A 19,791-nucleotide genomic window follows, 5' to 3' on the forward strand; every position below is an offset into this window, starting at 1 on the left:
AGACCGCAAGAAATCCTATGGCTGGTAAAGATGTCGTAGTATTAATAAGTTACTTACATCAAGTACTACTGTGGTTAATTTGAAGTGTATTCAGTATTTGAGCAAATGATTCAAATACTGAAAAACCAATCTGTTGTAATTCAGAAATGCAAAATTATTCATTACTTGCATCATTCATTCCCCCAAAACTCTGGTCCTAATTCTTTTCAAGACATCCTCTCAATGGCAATCCATTCCTTCATCACTCTTTTGTTTTCTACGATTGATTATTTCATTCACTTTCGTTCCCTGCTCGTTGATGAAAATCATGTGCGTTTCATTTGTAAATGGAAGAAGCGATTGACCAATTGATTATGGTTACACACACACACACACACACACACACACACACACACACACACACACACACACACACACACACACACACACACACACACACACACACACACACACACACACACACACACACACACACCGTGAGAAGTATCGTGAAGGATGAGCAATCATTTCCAGGTTCTAGTTCAAACAACCTAATTGTGGCTTTGTTATAAATGAGCTACACGGGCAGAGGTTATGATTCACATTCTTAGGTTTGATGCTGATCGTGCATCATCTCATCGAGAGAAAGTGAGATAAACAGCTGTCTCACCGCTTCACGCAGACACAACTGCTTCAACTCCTGTTGCCGCAACCGCAGGGTTTCCTCGAGTGTCTCTTTCCGAATCGTTAAGGCATTCATGAGATCCTTCTTCGCCTCTTGACTCAACTCTGACTCCTGCGAACCTGCATCACGGTGGCATTCCCCAAAGGGCAAGTACAAATCAAAATCAATCCATATCCTAACAATGGGCTCTGACACGTGCCACACACAGGTGTGTTTTGTATGCAGAAGCTACCTGCTTGGGATGGGCCAACGGTGCTTTTGCAGTGATTTTCTGCAATCTCATCATGAACGATGAAACAAGTTTTGTGAGTCAGTTACTGGAAGCCAAGGTTGTGGGTAAGAATGGCTTGGATTATAATTTGCGAATGGAAAAACAATGCAATGCTCCTATCGGTGGCATCTGGGATATGCTTTGTGGTGTTTTGCAAGAATCCTATGAGTGGTTTTGATAAAATTGATGTTTGCAAGTTATTTCTTCTTTAAAAAAAAAAAAGAAAGAAAGATGGCAATGCACATTTCTTAAAATGACTATTACCTTTGAAGGCCAAGTCGAACAATCCACTTATTTCCACAATGCGAGCAAATTCAACAACGTTGTACAAACAAAATGAGGATTCTCAATTGAACCTCCGAGCCAGCAGGGTTCGTGACATTGAGAATGGAAGAATCGGCCGGGGATGAATAACCGTCGAACAAGCTCTTGCTTACCAGAAGAAAAGAGGCTGCCGTCGCTTCCACTGATCAGTTTGCTCTCGCTACCCATGCTGCCCATTCCAGATGTTCCGAGAGAGCCCAGCTCCGTGAGGTCAATGGCGATCTCGCTCAGACTTCGTGCCACGGGGATCTTCGACTGCACCACAGGTGAAAAGGATTTTTTTTCGCCCTTTAACTAAAGCACAAGCCGTTACACAAAAACCTTTATCAAAGGACTGTCGTCTGCAATATTGAATGCTGTGCAAAGGATATCAAACGCAAATTTCAAAATCACTGCGAGTGAATAATTTAACGTGCACCTTTCAGGTGAAGGCCGTCGATGGCCCATAAGCAAATGTAAGGTCCACTATAAAACCAGGCACGTATTGCTGTGATCAATGTATGAAATTCACACCACGATTATCTCACTATGTTCACCGCCGTGGGAAGCAAAGGGAAGGTGCCGTTTCAGGTGATATTGTTGTGGGCCGGGGTTCAGTGGCGATCAAGGACCACTTGGTGGAGCAGTGGAGTCGTCTCCCACCCAACACCCGGAATTTAGGTCGTAACCCTTGGATAACTCCAAAGGTCACGGGTCCCTTAGCAAACCATGGTCGCCAATATTTAGACGGCGTGGGGTATGGTTAATTGCCTAATTTCAATATACCTATGTAAATACCAAAGTCGTCCAACTTCCGGGGAAACCACACCCTTGGCCGACTTTGTCCGAATCAAGTCGCTATCACCGAATCGGATCCGGCGTAACAGAGCGGAAGTTACCAAAGCCGCGCCGGACCAAATGAACAATTTACGGCACGAATGGCCTTGCTAATTCTCAAAACCGCACCATGCTAGGCCAATGAAGGAAAGCACAGAAAACGAGCTGGAACATTTAACAGGGGTATATTTATAAACCATAATCGGGGAGGGGGAGCACAAAAAGAGCAGAGTTATCACGAATAAAAGGCAGGTAATTTACAAGCAAAGGAAAGCACTTACACAATTCTACTTAACAGACTTGGCCCACGGAAAAACACACACACACACACACACACACACACACACACACACACACACACACACACACACACACACACACACACACACACCCAAATAACTGGAACCCATGGGTCTATCTCTGTCAAGCCGGGGTACCTGTCAGCTTCGTGCGGCTACACCGACTCCGAAACTACCACGGTGGGACCCGAACCCACGGCCCACGAACGAGGCCGCTCAACCACGATCACCACTGTCTCAGACCACTCCAGCCACGACCATGACCATCTGCAGAATGCTCATTGACAACCACAGACCGCGCCGCAATCGCCATGATCACCGTCTGCCGAATGCTGGTCCAGACAACCCCAGACCGCTCCGCAATCGCCACGATCACCATCTGCCGAACGCTGGTCCAGACAACCACAGACCACGTCGCAATTGCAACGATCACCATCTCCTGAACGCTGGTCCAGACAACCACTCCTCCTCTTCAGAATGGAGGGGCTTCTTCTCCCCCACCACGCAACTCCTGATTGGATGGTGGGTTGTCAGGCGACTCGTGGTGACCTCCCGATTGGCTGGGGCCTGCGTGTGGTGCTCACCCTCCGCTCGTTGGCTGGAGGAAACGCTCCCTGCTTCTCCTCGGAGCGGAGCTTTGACCCGAGGCGATGAAGGCTCCGCCCACGTCCTCAGCCAAAAACACGTGCGTAATGGTGACCGGGTCGAGTGCAGGACAGTGCAGGACGACGCGCTGTTGTTGTCATTGTTGTAGTGTATGTAGTAGTAGTTGTTGTTGTTGTTGTTAAAAGATCTAATAAACCTGATTATACAATAATTCGTAGCACACACATGTAATTCCCATTAGATAAAGGGGGGGGGGATTCTAATTGTAAACACATACCTATCAAAATAACTAAGCTTAGGGACTCTCGCTGCTTGTGTGCACAAGGTTTCCAAATTCGTAACAATATAACCCTTTGTTGGAGCAAAATAAAATAAGTAAATTGCTGCAGTATTGTGAAGGATTTCATATTCTTACTTCCAACGGTGGTGAGCACACGTCAATCAAAATTCTGTTGATTCCATCCATTGTTCTACTTGCCTGTAGATGCAGGTCGAAACGAGCCTTCACAAACAAGACTAGTCCTTCATTCTAGATTGCTATGATCAGTCTGACGAAGTTTGCATGGATTTTACCTCATAATTATTAATCAAATATTGGAATTTAACATCACCTAAAAATCTCATTTTATTCACTATTTTGTTTTGAATTTGCTTGTGCAACACTCAAGTTGGCCAAGGTTCTTCACATGATTGCGTTACCTGACTTGGTGGAATCATGGTTAAGAGCGTCCGCTCTGAGTCTGGTAGGTTGGCGGTTAGAACCCTAGGCGAGTCATCCCAAAAATGCTACGTGCTGCTTCCTTGCTTGACGTTGAGCATTTAAAAAGATAGAGCAGGCCAAACAACAATAGGATTGCAATTCTACCAGAGGCTTTGATTGGCCAAATGGCTACCTCTTGCATTGAAGTTCCTTGTTAGGGAACTCGTATTATTATTAGGACATGAGGAAAACTTAGGTAAAGAGTATATATTCATGTAAATGCGCAAATTCACAAGCAAAAGTCAGTAAATCATCTCCAACAACCACCCACATTCCATCAAACATCTTAAAACATCCATTCTTAAACTCCATCTCCGAGTGCGTTTCATCAGGTTAGAATTGACACAAATTAAATAAAAAGCACCAAAAACATTTCTTAGAATCTCAATCGAAACGCAGTCGATTCTTTGGGATGGGTCCAATATTCTCTGCAATTTTTGAATCACTTGGATTTCACGAAACCGATTTACAGCAATGCACAACCAGCTACACACTGAGTGCTCCAAGTGCTGTACCACGAATAATATATCAAGTACAAGCACACCCAAAGGGTGCAACGGTCAAGCACTCTATCATTGCAAAAATGTAATTCTGTGACTCAATTCCCCATGCCCTGTAGATACAGACATTGCCCCTGTGGCAATCAAACTGGAGCCATGTTGGTGTAAGGTGCGCAGTAAAAAAAGAAAAAGTAATCAATCTGAGATGTACAACACAAGGCAGTGAAGCTTGCAGTCAATTGGATTTTACTTTTAACACTGTGAATGTGGATCGCAGCTGGAACCATAGGCATTGCTGTTGTAAATGATTCCCACATCAAAAAGGCTGATCCACAACTTTAGGTTTTCAAGTTGGAGGCTTAGTGATGACCATGATCAGGAGAATGTACATGGTCAATCTGGAACAACGCTTTGTTAACTGGGGCTAAGGCCATTGATCAATCTGAGTATGGTTTGGGGTCTGAAAATATGGTAACTGTTTTACAGGCAGGACATTGATTGCATCAATGAGTATGATGTCCTTTAGAGTTCACATCAAGCTGGCTTTCCAAACTAACAGCACTTGCAGGTGGATGCTAAATATTCCACTGTCTGAGAGAAGGGGGGTAAGTTGAGCCACCCGCGACAGATTTTCTTCACTGCATGTTTCTTCTTCATCTAGAACTAATTTTTCTTCACATCAACAAGCAAAGTATGTGACTTGTTATGAATATATGGCATCACCTTTCAGCTCTCTCCATCCTGGCATTTCCAATATGGAGTGACTCAACTTACCCCATGGCTCAACTTACCCCCATCTCCCCTTCCTGGGGAAAACGGTATGTCATTGTGTACCAGTAATGTGACAAAATTCCACATTCCTCACCTGATCGATGGCATAATGAGGTCATGGAGGAGGGGGTTGCACCCACCTGAAATGATGCAAACATGCATCCAGGGCTGCATATGAATTCATGACATTTAATGACTTATGTAAGCTAATTCAATATTTTGGACGACTTATGGGAAATTTGAAGAACACTGCGAGGACATTCAAAGTTGTTTGCATTTGATAAGGACATTTAATGAATATATGAGGAAACTGCTTTTATGCAACAACACAAGAGCTCAAGGGGACTGTGGATGATGGATGATCCTCCTCACACCGTTGGGCACATAAGGCTGCTGAGGCAGTTTAATTAGCGAGTGGGCACAAGCCTGGATGGGTCGCCACTCTGACACAGGAAATACAACTGGCTCACTTTTCTCAGCAACCTGGTCACTCATTTTGCCAACCCAAGAAGATGACAGGCTGCGCCAACCCTCCTGGTGATATTTTGGCAAGGCTGAGGATACAACTTAGGACCAAAAGTTCCCAAGCCAACTGTCTCAAGTTTGTCAGTGCCAGAGCTCCATGATGATGACAACTAAAAACTTGAAACTTTGTATGCACACTAAGGGGATCCCAGCATAAATCCCAGCCTTGCCAAAATAACACCTAGGGGTGTTAACACCTGGGTAATTTTAACACCAAAATAACCCCTGGGTAATATTTTGTAAATTTTGTTTGAAAAACAACAAATAAATTGCTTGCTATTCCCATCACTGGGAACTGGTACTTTTGCTTGTGTATGTATATATATATATATATATATATATATATATATATATATATATATATATATATATATATATATATATATATATATATATATATATATATATATATATATATATATACACATATATATATATATATATATATATATATATATATATATATATATATATATATATATATATATATATATATATATATATATATATATATATATATATACATATATATATATATATATATATATATATATATATATAAAAAAAAAAATATATATATATATATATATATATATATATATATATATACATATATATATATATATATATATATATATATATATATATATATATATATATAAATTTTATACTCAGATTAAAACCAACCTGAGTGTTAAGTGATTTATTTTTGCTCTGACAATTCAACATACATACTTGCAGCTGGAAACACACTACTAAGTGCACTATTCAATGGTGAAAACAAAAACCTCAACACATCAAGCATACTCCTCAAGGCCTCACCTTGCTCTGCTTTCTGTCCAGGTAGAACTGATGCTGCCCAATAGCCATCACCCAGATTGACTTGATGAGAGCAGAAGTCGCATACCAGGTGTGAATTGTGATGCCACTCTGTCCAAATGTACGTCTGCTCACTGACAACCTGTGCACAGGGAGTTGGACAAAGGTAAAATAAACTAAATCACATTAATTTGAAGGTAATTCCTTATCCTCATCATCATCAAGAAACTAAAACAATTGTAATACTCGTAATTATTAACACCATCATCATCAAATATATTACATTGAACAGCATCATCACAATGCATAATCATAACTCTCATCAATTACCACCATGACCAGTATCAAAAACGCTGAAACACACAATTACCGCCTTTACCACCTTAACCACAAAATACATCAGAATTATTACTACCTCTCACCAACCACAATAACCATCACAAGCACATCAACATAATCAGTTACCACATCATCAGAAACATTATCTCTGTTTAAATGATGAAACAAAACGTTCCTTTGTGTGCAGAGCAATTGAAAAACTCTGTAATGATCCTTGTCATTGGTCTTGTGTTTATGCACCCATTATCACAGTGTGAGTTGTTGTTTAATGTGCCCCTCCTGAGTGAATTAAATCAAATGCAATTTGTTCCTAACTGGTATACCACTGACTCGTGGAGTGGAATCTGTAGCAGTCCCATTTAAATAATCACAAAGGAAAATAACCTAGGAGCAAACAAGATTTTAAGAATTGGTTGAGGGTTAATTTTCATTTTTTTATCTCAACTTTTACATTGTGAATCTGAATAATAAAAGGAATGCAATACACAGCAAAAACAAAAGGTATGAGAAGTTGACTTTAAAAAAGGATATGAAATCAATGAACAAGTTTAATAGATAATTATTATAATATAACTGATTTTAACCATTTTACAAAGCAATCGTTTCATCATATTAGGATATAACCAGCAATTTAATATTCCAAGTTTGATGTGCCTGAAATTCAATCAGGACAGAAATTTTCACATAAACGATGATTAAACAATTTTCCAGTTTTAATCATAAAACACTTCTTGAATCTTCACGACACTGGTGAGATTTTTGAGCGATGTTCTGCAAAAGCAGAAGATTCCTTCATATTCTTCATATTCCTTCATATTCCAATTCATCTTCATCTTCATCCAATCTTCATCCTTCATATTCCAATTGTAGGGGAGAGAGGTGGCAATATGGGCCCGATGATACCTTAATCAAACCTTTCTTCAGTCTAATTGCTTAAGTCAGGACATTTCATGGGATGGTATTTAACATGGCCAAATTGATGAAAAACTGAACCCAAATGAAACCCGAAAGCATAAAAAACATGCCATATATATCAATAAACTTGATGAAAACAACAGCCATGTATATCATCATCATCACACCATTTTAAACCCTTTTTCCCTGAGCAGGGGTCAGCTTTTTGCAGGCTCCAATCATGGCACCCTTTCTTGTGGTAATGTTTTTACAGCCGGATACCCTCCCTGACACCATCCCTTTAGTCGCCTTCGACACGCAGGGATAATTCATTACCAGTATACTGGTGCTCATTTCGATGACCTTGGAAGGATGACAGGCTGAGTCAACCCTCCTGATGTTAATTCAGTGGCCAGCAGGGCTCGAACTCAGGACCCTGAGGATCCCAAGCCAGCACCCTAACCACGAAGCCAACACCAGGCTATATATATATATATATATATATATATATATATATACATATATATATATATATATATATATATACATATATACATATATATACATATATATATATATATATACATATATATATATATACATATATATATATATATATATATATATATATACATATATATATATATATATATATATATATATACATATATACATATATACATATATATATATATATATATATATATATATATATATATATATATATATATATATATATATATATATATATATATATATATATATGGTGAGTCAGAATTAGTGCCCGATTTCTGTCAGGTGATTGTTTGCCATTTGTATTACAGTGTACAAGAAGGTAGAAGTAAATGAATGACATGTTTATCGAACCATTTATTCAAGAAAAAATTATTATGGAACTGTACCAAGCTGTTTTACTTGCAATTTTCAAAGTGCCCTCTCTCGTGATCGATGCACAATTGCAGCCGAGCGGGCACAGAGCGGCACACATGTCTGCTGAGTTCGATATCAATTTCCTCAAACGTTGCAGTGATTTGAGCCTTCAATTCCTGAATAGTATGAGGCTTTTCACGAAAAACAAGGTCTCTCATGAGCCATCTCCACCACCATCTGCTCTGCTCTACCCCATAATTTTCCTGACAAGATGATGCAGTGGTAGTGCACATATCTTCGATCTGTCAAATATGAATTTTATTCCTGATCTGAATATTAACTGTCTGATTGGTGCCTTGTAGTTGTTGCATCACAAATTGTGCCGTCCCTCATCTGAACGTTAAGCTGGGTGTCTCAATTGCTGGTGTTAGTTGGTGGGAGTAAAATATTCCATGGTGTCTTTCGCCAAGATTAAGTAAGTCATCGCCGGGATCTTGAACATATTCCAAACTCTTGTCACTTTCACTCAAACGTCTGGCCTGGCTAGCCAGTTCATGAAAAACATGGACCAAAAGTCTTCCTGGGTTGACCCCACAAGAATATAAGAATAATTGAGGCTCTTAAAGGAGTAGTAGTAGTAGTAGTAGTAGTAGTAGTAGTAGTAGTAGTAGTAGTAGTAGTAGTAGTAGTAGTAGTAGTAGTAGTAGTAGTAGAAGAAGTCATAGTAGTGTGCATGCACAGAGAGTAAGAATAAACATACTTTCGTGGATCATGCACTTCAATGGAGAACTTCTTCTCACGAAAGTACAGGTTTTCTAGTTGTCTCCACTGAAACACCTGGAGGGAAAGCATCCATTGAGCATATCTTTCTAATATAGAAAAGTTCTTTCTTATCACTGACTGATATTAATGTTCGGTACCTTCCGGGTGATATCGAAAGCTGAAATTTTGTGTGCTGATGGATATGAAAGCCAGTATACAGGGAAAAATCATAGAATCATCGGAAAGGGTCTAGAAATGAAAATATGACAAAAACTAGAAGGGCACTCGGTGGAGCACCTACCTCCGCCCCGTAATGCTTGATCCACTACAACATATTGACCCCAAGACATTTTTTGAAATATCATGCTACATATCGTTTTTGGCTCGATCTCTCAATGGCGAAGAATCACTTTAAAAACTTAAATAGTTCTCGTATTCAGATCCGGATTCCGATCTTCACCAACACTGAATCAATTCTTCCTTGCGATACACACAACCTGTTCACTAAGTTTCATCCGAATCCGTGCACAACTTTTTTGAGTTATCGTGTTATATATCGGTTTCGCCCTGTCTCTCAATGGTGAAGAATCACTTAAAAATTCTCAGATCCGGATCCGGATCAGATCCGAAATAAGGAAAATTTTCAATGCTTATAAATTTCTGATTTACAAGACAAACCTAACGCTTTTAAACAGACATTGAAAAAAAAACCAAACAATGGAGTCAAGCAAGAAAAGAATGCCCTAAAAGGTATTCCTTCCTGCTCACATTGAAACTAAATCTCAGAACAACAGCCACAGCATGACAAACTATTGTCATAATGTACAAAATTCATGGAAAACTTATCAAATGTGTGAAGGTAATCATACATTCAATTAATTGATGCATTTTCAGATTATCGGTTCAAATAACTCTCGAGACATATGCTGTGTTGAGCACATTAGAGAAGTGTGGAGGTAAGGCCGAATGGTGCAATTTGTCACGGTCTTCACTCGCAATCTGTATCACTCAGTGCGATTGCAAAGTCAGACAGGCATTCATGACAGAAGGTAGGGCCGACATTCCAAACATTCTGCTCAGGTAGATTGCAAGTCGAAGGAACTGGATTAAGAGCCACAGGCTAAAACAAGCTCTTATTGTGCTGGAAGGACACGTCATCAGATATGAAGAACGGTGCCTAATCTCACTGTCATTGAAACGTTATTTATTTATTTATTTGTTAAAATTGTCTCTTACATTCTGTCATGGCTAGACACATCATGATTACAGCAGGTGATGGCTGAACTTTCCTATGCTTGATGAGCTCTGTTTATCCTTCCCAATCCCCTATCCCTCCATCCCCCAACTCATCCTTCCCTCAAATTAATCCTCCAGCTGCTACATGGAGCTCCCCCCTGGTGCTGTGTCTGAGCAACTCATTAACACGCTTGGCAGGAATTTAGAGCAAAGTCAATGGGACGGACCTTGTCTGGATTACTAAGCTCGTGGACAGATGAGGATTAATCAGCGTGTCCAAAAAACTGATTATCAAGTTTTTGTCTATTTGCTTGGAAGTGCGTGTAAGTGTTGTTCAGAGATGTTGAACCCATAAACATGCAAATAGCTATATTGTGAATCATAAGTGACACAGACAGAATCAGAGCAGCATCAGTGAATGTCAAGGTTTGTTCAAGCTCTCAATTACAGAAGAGATTGGAAGATCAGGCCGTTTGCCACTAATAATTTGTCCAGATTAGTTAGAAGGTTTGTTTCTTGCAAACACGCTCGGGAAAATATTTGCAACACAAACAACAATTTGAAAGGCTGATAGCCTGAGACAACTATCTTCTGTTGAAGGACACTTTCATCCATTGGAAACTTTGTGCGATGAGATAATGAAAAGCCTTTTTGTAATGCAGAAGAGGGAAGGTAGAAGACTTAAAGTCTTAAAATTATCGTTGAAAAGTCAGAAAATGGCAAATCTAATAAAAGGAAAACTAACATATCAAATTATTATCATTTTGTGTATAGCCTGTAACTGCTGGTTGCATCATTGTTGGGAGTGCAGATGTGCCACTGATGCAGTGCCCCCTGTTTCCAGTAAGTTGGTACCCATTCCACCAACATGGGAAGGATTACAGGCTGAGTCAATCCACCTGGTGTTGTTTAATGTTTAATGTCATGACAGGGGCTCAAACTCAATACCCCAAGATCATAAGCTAGCCACCTTAACCATTAAGCAAAAGCCAGGCTAAGTATATCAAATAGCAATTAAAAAGAGATTTATCAAAAAAAACTATAATTTCGGGAGAATAGCTGTAATTTTAAATCTGCCACCCAAATGGTTTAATAACAGTGGAACTTGCATTGGAATAACAACGGAATATATAACATACTTGCAGGTCGTGACAGATAAATCAAGGATGATTACAATACAACGGAAATAATGAGAATGAGTGAAGGAAACAAAAAGATGTATAACAATCGTAATAACAACAATAGCAACAACTACAATAGGAAAGGACAGATTCATACCTGGCGTGGTTTTAGCTTGTCTTGGAAATCGTATTGTGAGATACCCTTACAGCTGAGACCCAGCCACCATGGTAATCCCTTCTTGTCCTGTGGTGTAAACAAAACGACTGAATGGGTAAGCTGTAATCCTGTCCATGTGTGTTCTCTGAGTGTCCTAATGTTAGCATAATGAGCAGTTTATACATACGTCATTGCTGCACTACAAACCACACCTTGTCAATCTGCTTGGCCAAGCATATAAATGTGCATGAATCACCCCACTTAGACTGATAAAATCAAGCAATCTGCTTTCATGCTACACTGAGGATGCATTGCAGACAAAAGGTCAATGTTGGAAAACAGCTGGTTTAAAGTACAATTTGTGCCAATCTTTCCAGGACACAAAAGATACGAACACCCCATGAGCTGTTTTTGTAAATACCATGCACCGATATCAAACTTTATGCCTTTGCAGATGTAAACTTGTGTTCAAAAATCTGTGTGCTAAACACTGTTGGACAATGGTAATGCATGCTGTATACCATATTATGCTTTCAGCAGCTCAGAGTCTGTGCAACAGCTGTTTTTGTTGTTGTTTTTTGTATACATCAGGGGTTCCCAAACCCAGGGTCGTGACCTAAACTTGAAACCCCCCCCTCCTCAAAATCTCAGTTTTTGAAGGGGGATTTCACGTCAAAAGCATTTTCTCTGACAATTTTTATCATAGGTACACTAGATACCAGTATCATTTGCGTTGTGAAGCAAATGTGATTTCAAATTTTGGGTCATGGGTAAAAAAGTTTGGGAACAACTGGTATACATGGTCGAGGCTCGTGGAAGAGCTAGTACTAGTACACTGAACGGATCGGGACACAACAGACAAAAGAAACAGCAGAGAGAAGGGAGAAACACCAACAGCAGAGCCGAAGGCCAAGACAGATGGAGGTGGACAAACAATGGGTGTGGGGAAGATTGGGGATGCTGGAGAGGATGCAGGGGGTAAATCCTTGGGTGGAGGAGGAAACAAACTGCTTAAGGATATAACAGGAACATTGTCATTTTATAGTATAAATCAGTCAATACTTTATGTGTCCACCCTTTGCCTTCTTCAGTACCATCACTCTTTTACCCATGCTTCCTGAATAAAACTGAAGCACCCTTTCATGAATATTGTGCAAAATAGCCTCCAGTACATTCCACAGTTCCAGAAGATTAGTAGGTTCCCTTGTTACCTCTGCCACTGAAGGTGGACGGAGGTTTTGTTTTCACCACTGTCTGTTTGTTATCTTGCCAAAACGAAGTTTTTGCAAGATATGTTAGTCAGCTTGTATGTTTTTTTTTTTTTGTTTGTTTGTCTGTAATCACGTATCGATCACTCTGCAGAGCACAGTTATCATTGGAAATTTTTGTAACTTCGTATATCAGAGGCCTATAGAGGTCCCTTTCAGCGCATAAAAATTTGAAGGTCAAGGTCAAAGGTCAAGGTCACTTTGTCACAAATCAGGGGAGTCGACAAAACCCTTATTTTTTGAGTAATTTTGATCGGATGGTCTTCAAACTATATGGGAATATAGTTAATGGTCTGGCGCTCAGCTGATTAATTTTTGGTTGTGATTAGCCTTGACCTTCATATGTTTTTTTTTTGGTCTGTAATTACGTATAAATCACTCTGCAGAGCACAGTTATCATTGGAAATTTTTGTAACTTCGCATATCAGAGGCCTATGGAGGTCCCTTTCAGCGCATAAAATTTTGAAGGTCAAGGTCAAAGGTCAAAGTCACTTTGTCGCAAATCAGGGGAGTCGATGAAGCCCTTATTTTTTGAATAATTTTGATCGGATCGTCTTCAAACTTCATGCGAATATAGTTCATGGTCTGGTGCTCAGCTGATTAATTTTTGGTGGCCATTGGCCTTGACCTTTATGGTTAGTGCCTCAGGTCAAACATATTTGACCCCAAGGTCAAATTTTCAAGTTTTAGGAACCATATTGTGTAATACCTCAAATTGAACACCTCGATGAGTGCTTTCTAGATATGTCAAGTTTGAGACATTATGATGTCATTTGGTGACGTTATGAGGCAAACATATTTTTCATGGTTACTCTGTAGAACGATTCTCATCAGAATCTCTCGTAGGCAGATATTCCTCAAGGAGTCGCTCCTGGTGGATAGCAGCTCTGTTCACCTCAGTGTGACCTTAAAGAAGTCACACGTGGTCACCTTTTGGCAAGATACGGGTCACCCTGCGGGTGGCATTGGTTTATTTGGTTGTTTGTTTGTTTGTTTGTGAGCATGATGTCTGGAAAGGTTATGGATGGATGCTGATGAAACTTTGTGGACAGGTTTGGTGTGTGACAAGGGCAAACTTATTCGATTTTGGTGAATAACCGGATCTGGATTCCGATGTGAAAATTATTTATTCCTTCAAGTGATTCTTCACCATTGAGAGATGGGGCCAAAATGATGCAGTATATAGTATGATATTTCAAAAAGGTGTGGATGGATTATGAGAAAACTTGGTGGAGGAGTTGGGGAGGTGACAAGAACAAGTTGATTATATGTTGGTGTGTGACAAGGAGGAATGGTCTGGATGCAGATCTGGTCTATCAGTGGACACAAAACAAACTGTTCGGCCTCGTGGAGGCATGCACTCTACCGAGTGCCGTTCTAGTTCTTCTCTTTTTCCAGGTAATCCCTCAATATGGTCTCAATGGGACTCGTGTCCAGGCTCTGGGATGTCCATTCTAACATTTGAAGCACATCAGCTGTAACCTTGCTCTCCAAATACTGTTTTCCGATGTTGGACATGTTTTGGATCATTATCTTTTTGGAAAATGAATCCTCTTCCGATTAAACAATTTCACTAAGAACTGAATGGTGCTGCAGTATCTGCTTGTACTTCTATTTTGTTAGCATCCCATTTATTTTAATGTTTTTCTCCACCAAAATCTGAGATACAATGCCAGACAGGCATATCACTTCTTCTGTGTTTAACAGTAGACTACAAACATTGTGTGCAGACGACAAGTCGACAAATAGTAGACAACAACATTTTTCACCAGAACTCGAATAAAGTTTGTCTGATCGGTGCAAAATTGCCCTCACTAGATTGCCTAGAGCAAGCTGTATTTCAACTTAATTTACATCATATCTCTCCAGGTTAAATGTCAAGGTCTTACACCCCTAAGAGTATTAAACCACCATTTAGGTTTTTCTGCCTTTTTTTCTGCCAACGTCTAAGGACTTTCAGAATGACATTTTTCCTCAATAATGGTAATACAAAGTATGCAATTTTTTTTAACTTGACCTAATTTTTAAGGTCATGATGCAATTATAGACATTTTAACATTTTTCACCAAAACTTGGAAAAGATTTGTCCGTTCAGAATGAAATTGCCCTCCCAAAATAGCCGGGAGTATGTTGCATTTAAGCTTCATTTACACCATACCCCTCCAAGTTAAAGGTCAAGGTGAAATAGCAGTCTGAAAAAAACACATTTTGTCATCGCTCAATTTTGCCAATGTGGAATATCAAACACCACTTGGCGTTCCAATATGTTCTTGCATCATAATAGTGGAAGTTGTGTTCCTGTTATTTGATTAGCATCCTTGAACTACGTTTTTCATGTTGTGACCTGATAAACAAAAAAACTTTTTTGATCATAACTTGAAGAGTTGTGCTCCGATTTTCATGATGTTGAGTTTTACGGATAGATTGCAGATGGGGACACATTTTCTTAATCTACATTCTATCCCTAAATGTTAAAGGTCAAGGGTCATATGGTGATCCGCAAAAATATGGCCATCATTGGATCACGAGCCAAGGGTACGTTGCGGGCAATCGCAGATATCTAGTATATTATGATTACTGTACAAAAATACACAAACTGTTTCCTGCATGTTTTCTCTGTAGAAAGTGGATATTACTCACACATGATGATATAATATGTAAAGCAAAAATAAAACCTTTTCAGTTTCCTAATTTATGTTGTATACTTAAAGGTAACTGTGATATTAAATTGATCTACCTATATTGCACATTTCTAACTTCCCAAATTGGGTTAATGGGGAATAGTACCACAAAAGTGAAAATAACCCAAATGTTAGCACAGTACAGTATTGCATATTACATAGTATCTCAAAACAACCTTTAATGCATTTTGCCCTCCATCCTGAAATGATTCTGGTGCATCTGTGCACGATACTTTGGTTTTAAACCAATCAGCCATTTGGTGTGAAAATGTTACCATCAGCGAATATCTGTGTGCTTGGCTTCCCATAGGTCTTGTTAAAAAGAACATCAAGAATTGCAGAACCAGCACCCTTTGAAAGTAGTTGCCTCTCTCTCCCCCTGCCCATTACTTTGCATCTCTTCGATTCACCTTTGGTAAGCACATCAAATGGGCTCTATTGGATCAGTCTGGCATACCACTGGACCATTTAAGAGTAAATATAAGACTATTCAGTACTCAAAAGGAAAACTCACCTTGACAGGATAATAATGGACCCCGTAGCTTTGCAGTGTTTCAACCACGCTCATATAACTGTACAGACAGTGGGAAGGTCAGGCGAATTCTATAACTGCATATAATAATGATGTAAAGTTGTTATAAAACTGTATAATAATATTAATATACACAAAGTGTGGGTACCTGTAGAACTGCATATACTCTTATATCAAGAAACGCATTTGTGTATTGACTCACATAATGACTTAATGCAGGTAAATGCACACACGTATGGATGCACACTCAGAGATGTAAATTCATACACAGTGATGTCAAGGCAAAATATTGCTGCTGAATGCAAAAAAAGAATCTGTGAATGTTCAATCATACACCACCCAATGAAGGGTTTTTAAAGTGTGCTTTGTAACACAATGGCTCTTTACGTGGCAACATTTGAACCACATACATGTAACTGTAGCAGATATATGACACAAGGGAAAGGGTTTTTATTGGTGAATGTAAACATCTTGAATGTGCTGTCATTTTGATTTGGCGACTAGAACGACGCTGTACATTCTCTGCTGGAATTCCTAATGCTCGGTTGAAATAGGGTAGATCGAGGCAGCCTTATGTTTGGACATTTAAATATCACCAATGATATGTGATCAGACTTCGCCAATTATTTCTGAAATTACTTGGTGGAAGGATGGGGAATGGTGCTGAGACTCAACTAATCTACAGAGGCAGAGAACTCCATGCAATCTCTTTAATGTACACTCAGTGGTGTAATGGTTTGAGTGTCTGCTCTGAGTCTGAGAGGTCAGTGGTTTGACCCCAGCAGTCATACAAAAAGACTTTTACAATGGTACGAGCTCCTTTCTTGCTTGACACTCAGCATTAGTAAAGGTTAGAGCATGGATAAACAAACAATAGAGCAGGATTGATGGGCCGAAAAGCCTTCTCCTCCATTGAAGTTCCTTGGACAGGAACTCGTATTTAATGTGTTATAACTTTTTGGAGCATGGATATGAATAGATCATCATAATAAAACTGTCATCAATTGCAATTTTACAAAAACTAAATCATGCTCATTTTACAATCATCAGTCATTTATAACAATCATAGCACAAGCATTGAAATTGTGTAAAATTGTAAGACACAGATCATCTCATGAAACGTTTATAAGGAGAAATACTTTTTGGATCACAATAAGCACGAATACAATCAAGGTGTGTGAGAATGAGTTTGTAAAGCGAGTGAGAATAATTTCAATAAATAACCGAATCATAAACAATGGCTTACTTTACGATTGCTTGACCTCTTGTCTGGCCCTTCAGCTTCTTGTATTGTTCGATCACCCTCTCTTCACTGCATTAAGTACATGTACAAAGAGAATAATGACAATAGTAATAATAATAACAATAATAATAAATAAAATCACCATCATCATACCATCAATATCATCATCAGACTAAATCTCCATAATTATCATTGCAAGGCCTCTTGCTCTCGCATTGCAGACAGGTCGGTCACTGTTCTAATGTTTACCGCCTCTCCTCTGGTCGAGCTTCCGCTGCTTCCTCAGCCCTCCCGCCCTCCCCAGCTCCTCCAGAACACATGTGGTCGTCCAGTAACCGGCACCTGCTTAAATTCCCAAAACACAGGCTTTCCGCCCATCTCCACTCCTTTGTTCCTCTTTTCTCCGTTTTGCGAAAGAGCCTTCCACAGACAGTTCAATCACACTTTTCCCTCCAGGGCTTCAAGCAGGTGGTGCACCACCATCTCACGTCATCCCGGCAATCCTTAGCTCCAACCTTTTATATCGTCAATTCCCGTACCTAACTAAACCCTCAGGCAGGTTACTCTGTTTCTTCCATTTCTACATCTCTTTCCTGTTTCTTTTGTTAAATTGTTAGGGTTCTCTCTCAAAACATTTTACCCTCTGACAGCTCGCTCTTCCATGAGCCTCAATCTTGTATTCAAAAAATAAAAATAAAAAAAACTGTCTTCACACATCAATATCAGTATTGTGAAGAATAATAGTCAAAATGAATAAATACAACTAATTCATGAGCAAACTTGAACTTTGCATTTTACAGATGTATGATTATGATAGTCAAACTGCAACAAGGAGCAGTTACAGAGATGTGTGCAAACTGTGAAACATTTTATCAACAGCTCATGCACATGTGCAGTTGAGTCACTGACTATGTTCTGGCCAAATACTCTTTCGTGGACAAGATGTTTAATCTTGGGGTATTTAATTTTTTTAATAAGTCAAACACGAGCTCACATCACCATAGTTTTATCCTAAAATGGATAGACTAGGACAAAAATTCACTTCTGTGTTCATACTCTCACATCAATCACTTAAAGTCAACTTAATTATACGAGTAATAAAGCCACTACTATTAGGACGACTTATTTAATGGACACGATTGATCCCACATTCTTGAGTAGTCAGCTAAAGGGAAGTTTGACCTGTTTTTCATGAACCGGCTGGCCAGGCCTGACGTTCGGCCGGAACCAATTTGGGCAGGAATTTGTCATTTGTTCAGCAAGCTGCCAACGATAACTTGCCGAATCTTCATGAAGGAGATTGTGGGATATTTAATGTCCACCAACTAATTCTTGGCGACGGGATGCCCAGCTTGACGATCATCTGAGGGACTGCACACTTTGTGATATGACGCCCCGCCTCTGAAGCACCCACGGGACAGTTATTATAGTCACGTCGGGAATCAAACCCAGGCTAAACCCACTGAACTCATGTAAAATAAAATGGAAGCAATAATCTAAATAATAACAATAAGAGGAGAGCTATATATTATTACCTTACTCATTTTGGAAAATAAAGTTATTTGGGTTAACAATCATAATTTTACAACCAAAAAAAAAAACACCAAAATTATAAACATTGCACACCAAATTATCATCTGAAAAGGAATAATATTGTTATGGATCTGGTGTAGCGGGTAAAACGAGGGATAGATTAGAATAGTTATTTCATAGTACATGTTAGCGTAGGTGTGGTGAAGTTCTCAAAATTATAAAACATGTCGAGCACATGTTTAGAAAGAACTTTTCCCCTCCGCCCCAGTGTCTGTAATTTATGCCCTGCCTTCTCACCCCCCACCACCACATTATTGAGCCTTCCTCGTGGTTTATCTGTCCTTAAATGGAGTTTCTTCCTTAGCCAAAAGCCAATCGGTGTAGCAAACAGCACGATCATGGGTCAGCAGAGGGCAGGATACATGCCAAGAACATGCCCATATATTGACATCTGTCAGACTTCAGGCCATAGAGCAGGCTGGTAAACAAGGCCATACATCACTATATGTCTGTGGTGTCGTGGAATTTTCCTCAGTTGCCAGCCAATGTGCATGCACCATCAATAATAATCATCTGTCAAGCACCATGGATGTTTGATCAGCCCCATAGGATGTAATAAAAACATTTACATGCCATGCTTGTTGGAGTCCTTTTTGTGGTGGACGAACTGGTTCTTCTACTGTCCAAAGGCTTAGTTGTTGGTTGCTAGCTACAGTCCAGTGTTAGAGAGTCCTGGAGGTTCAGGTTCATGGCACAAGTCATAGTTCGTTGAGAAGCTGGTGCATATGGAACGTGGTGGC

General features: G+C 39.6%; 1 protein-coding gene across 7 annotated transcripts in view; it reads right to left on the reverse strand.

Annotated features, from left to right (window-relative positions):
- Positions 1 to 19,791, reverse strand: part of LOC147020373 (FERM domain-containing protein 4A-like) — a 327,216-nt gene that overhangs the window by 65,288 nt on the left and 242,137 nt on the right. For all 7 annotated transcript variants that reach the window (XM_085895688.1, XM_085895684.1, XM_085895687.1 and 4 more), the window contains exons 9-15: positions 17,462 to 17,527; positions 16,198 to 16,255; positions 11,735 to 11,821; positions 9,219 to 9,295; positions 6,359 to 6,497; positions 1,373 to 1,514; positions 650 to 783 (exon numbers count right to left, since the gene is read on the reverse strand). In XM_085895688.1, coding sequence (XP_085751814.1) covers positions 650 to 783; positions 1,373 to 1,514; positions 6,359 to 6,497; positions 9,219 to 9,295; positions 11,735 to 11,821; positions 16,198 to 16,255; positions 17,462 to 17,527 — 703 coding nt within the window. The remainder of the gene's footprint in view (positions 1 to 649; positions 784 to 1,372; positions 1,515 to 6,358; positions 6,498 to 9,218; positions 9,296 to 11,734; positions 11,822 to 16,197; positions 16,256 to 17,461; positions 17,528 to 19,791) is intronic.

This window comes from Eptatretus burgeri, chromosome 9 (genome assembly GCF_056783735.1).
Source record: "Eptatretus burgeri isolate ZD-2024b chromosome 9, Ebu_testis_v1, whole genome shotgun sequence".
Lineage (NCBI taxonomy): Eukaryota > Metazoa > Chordata > Myxini > Myxiniformes > Myxinidae > Eptatretus > Eptatretus burgeri.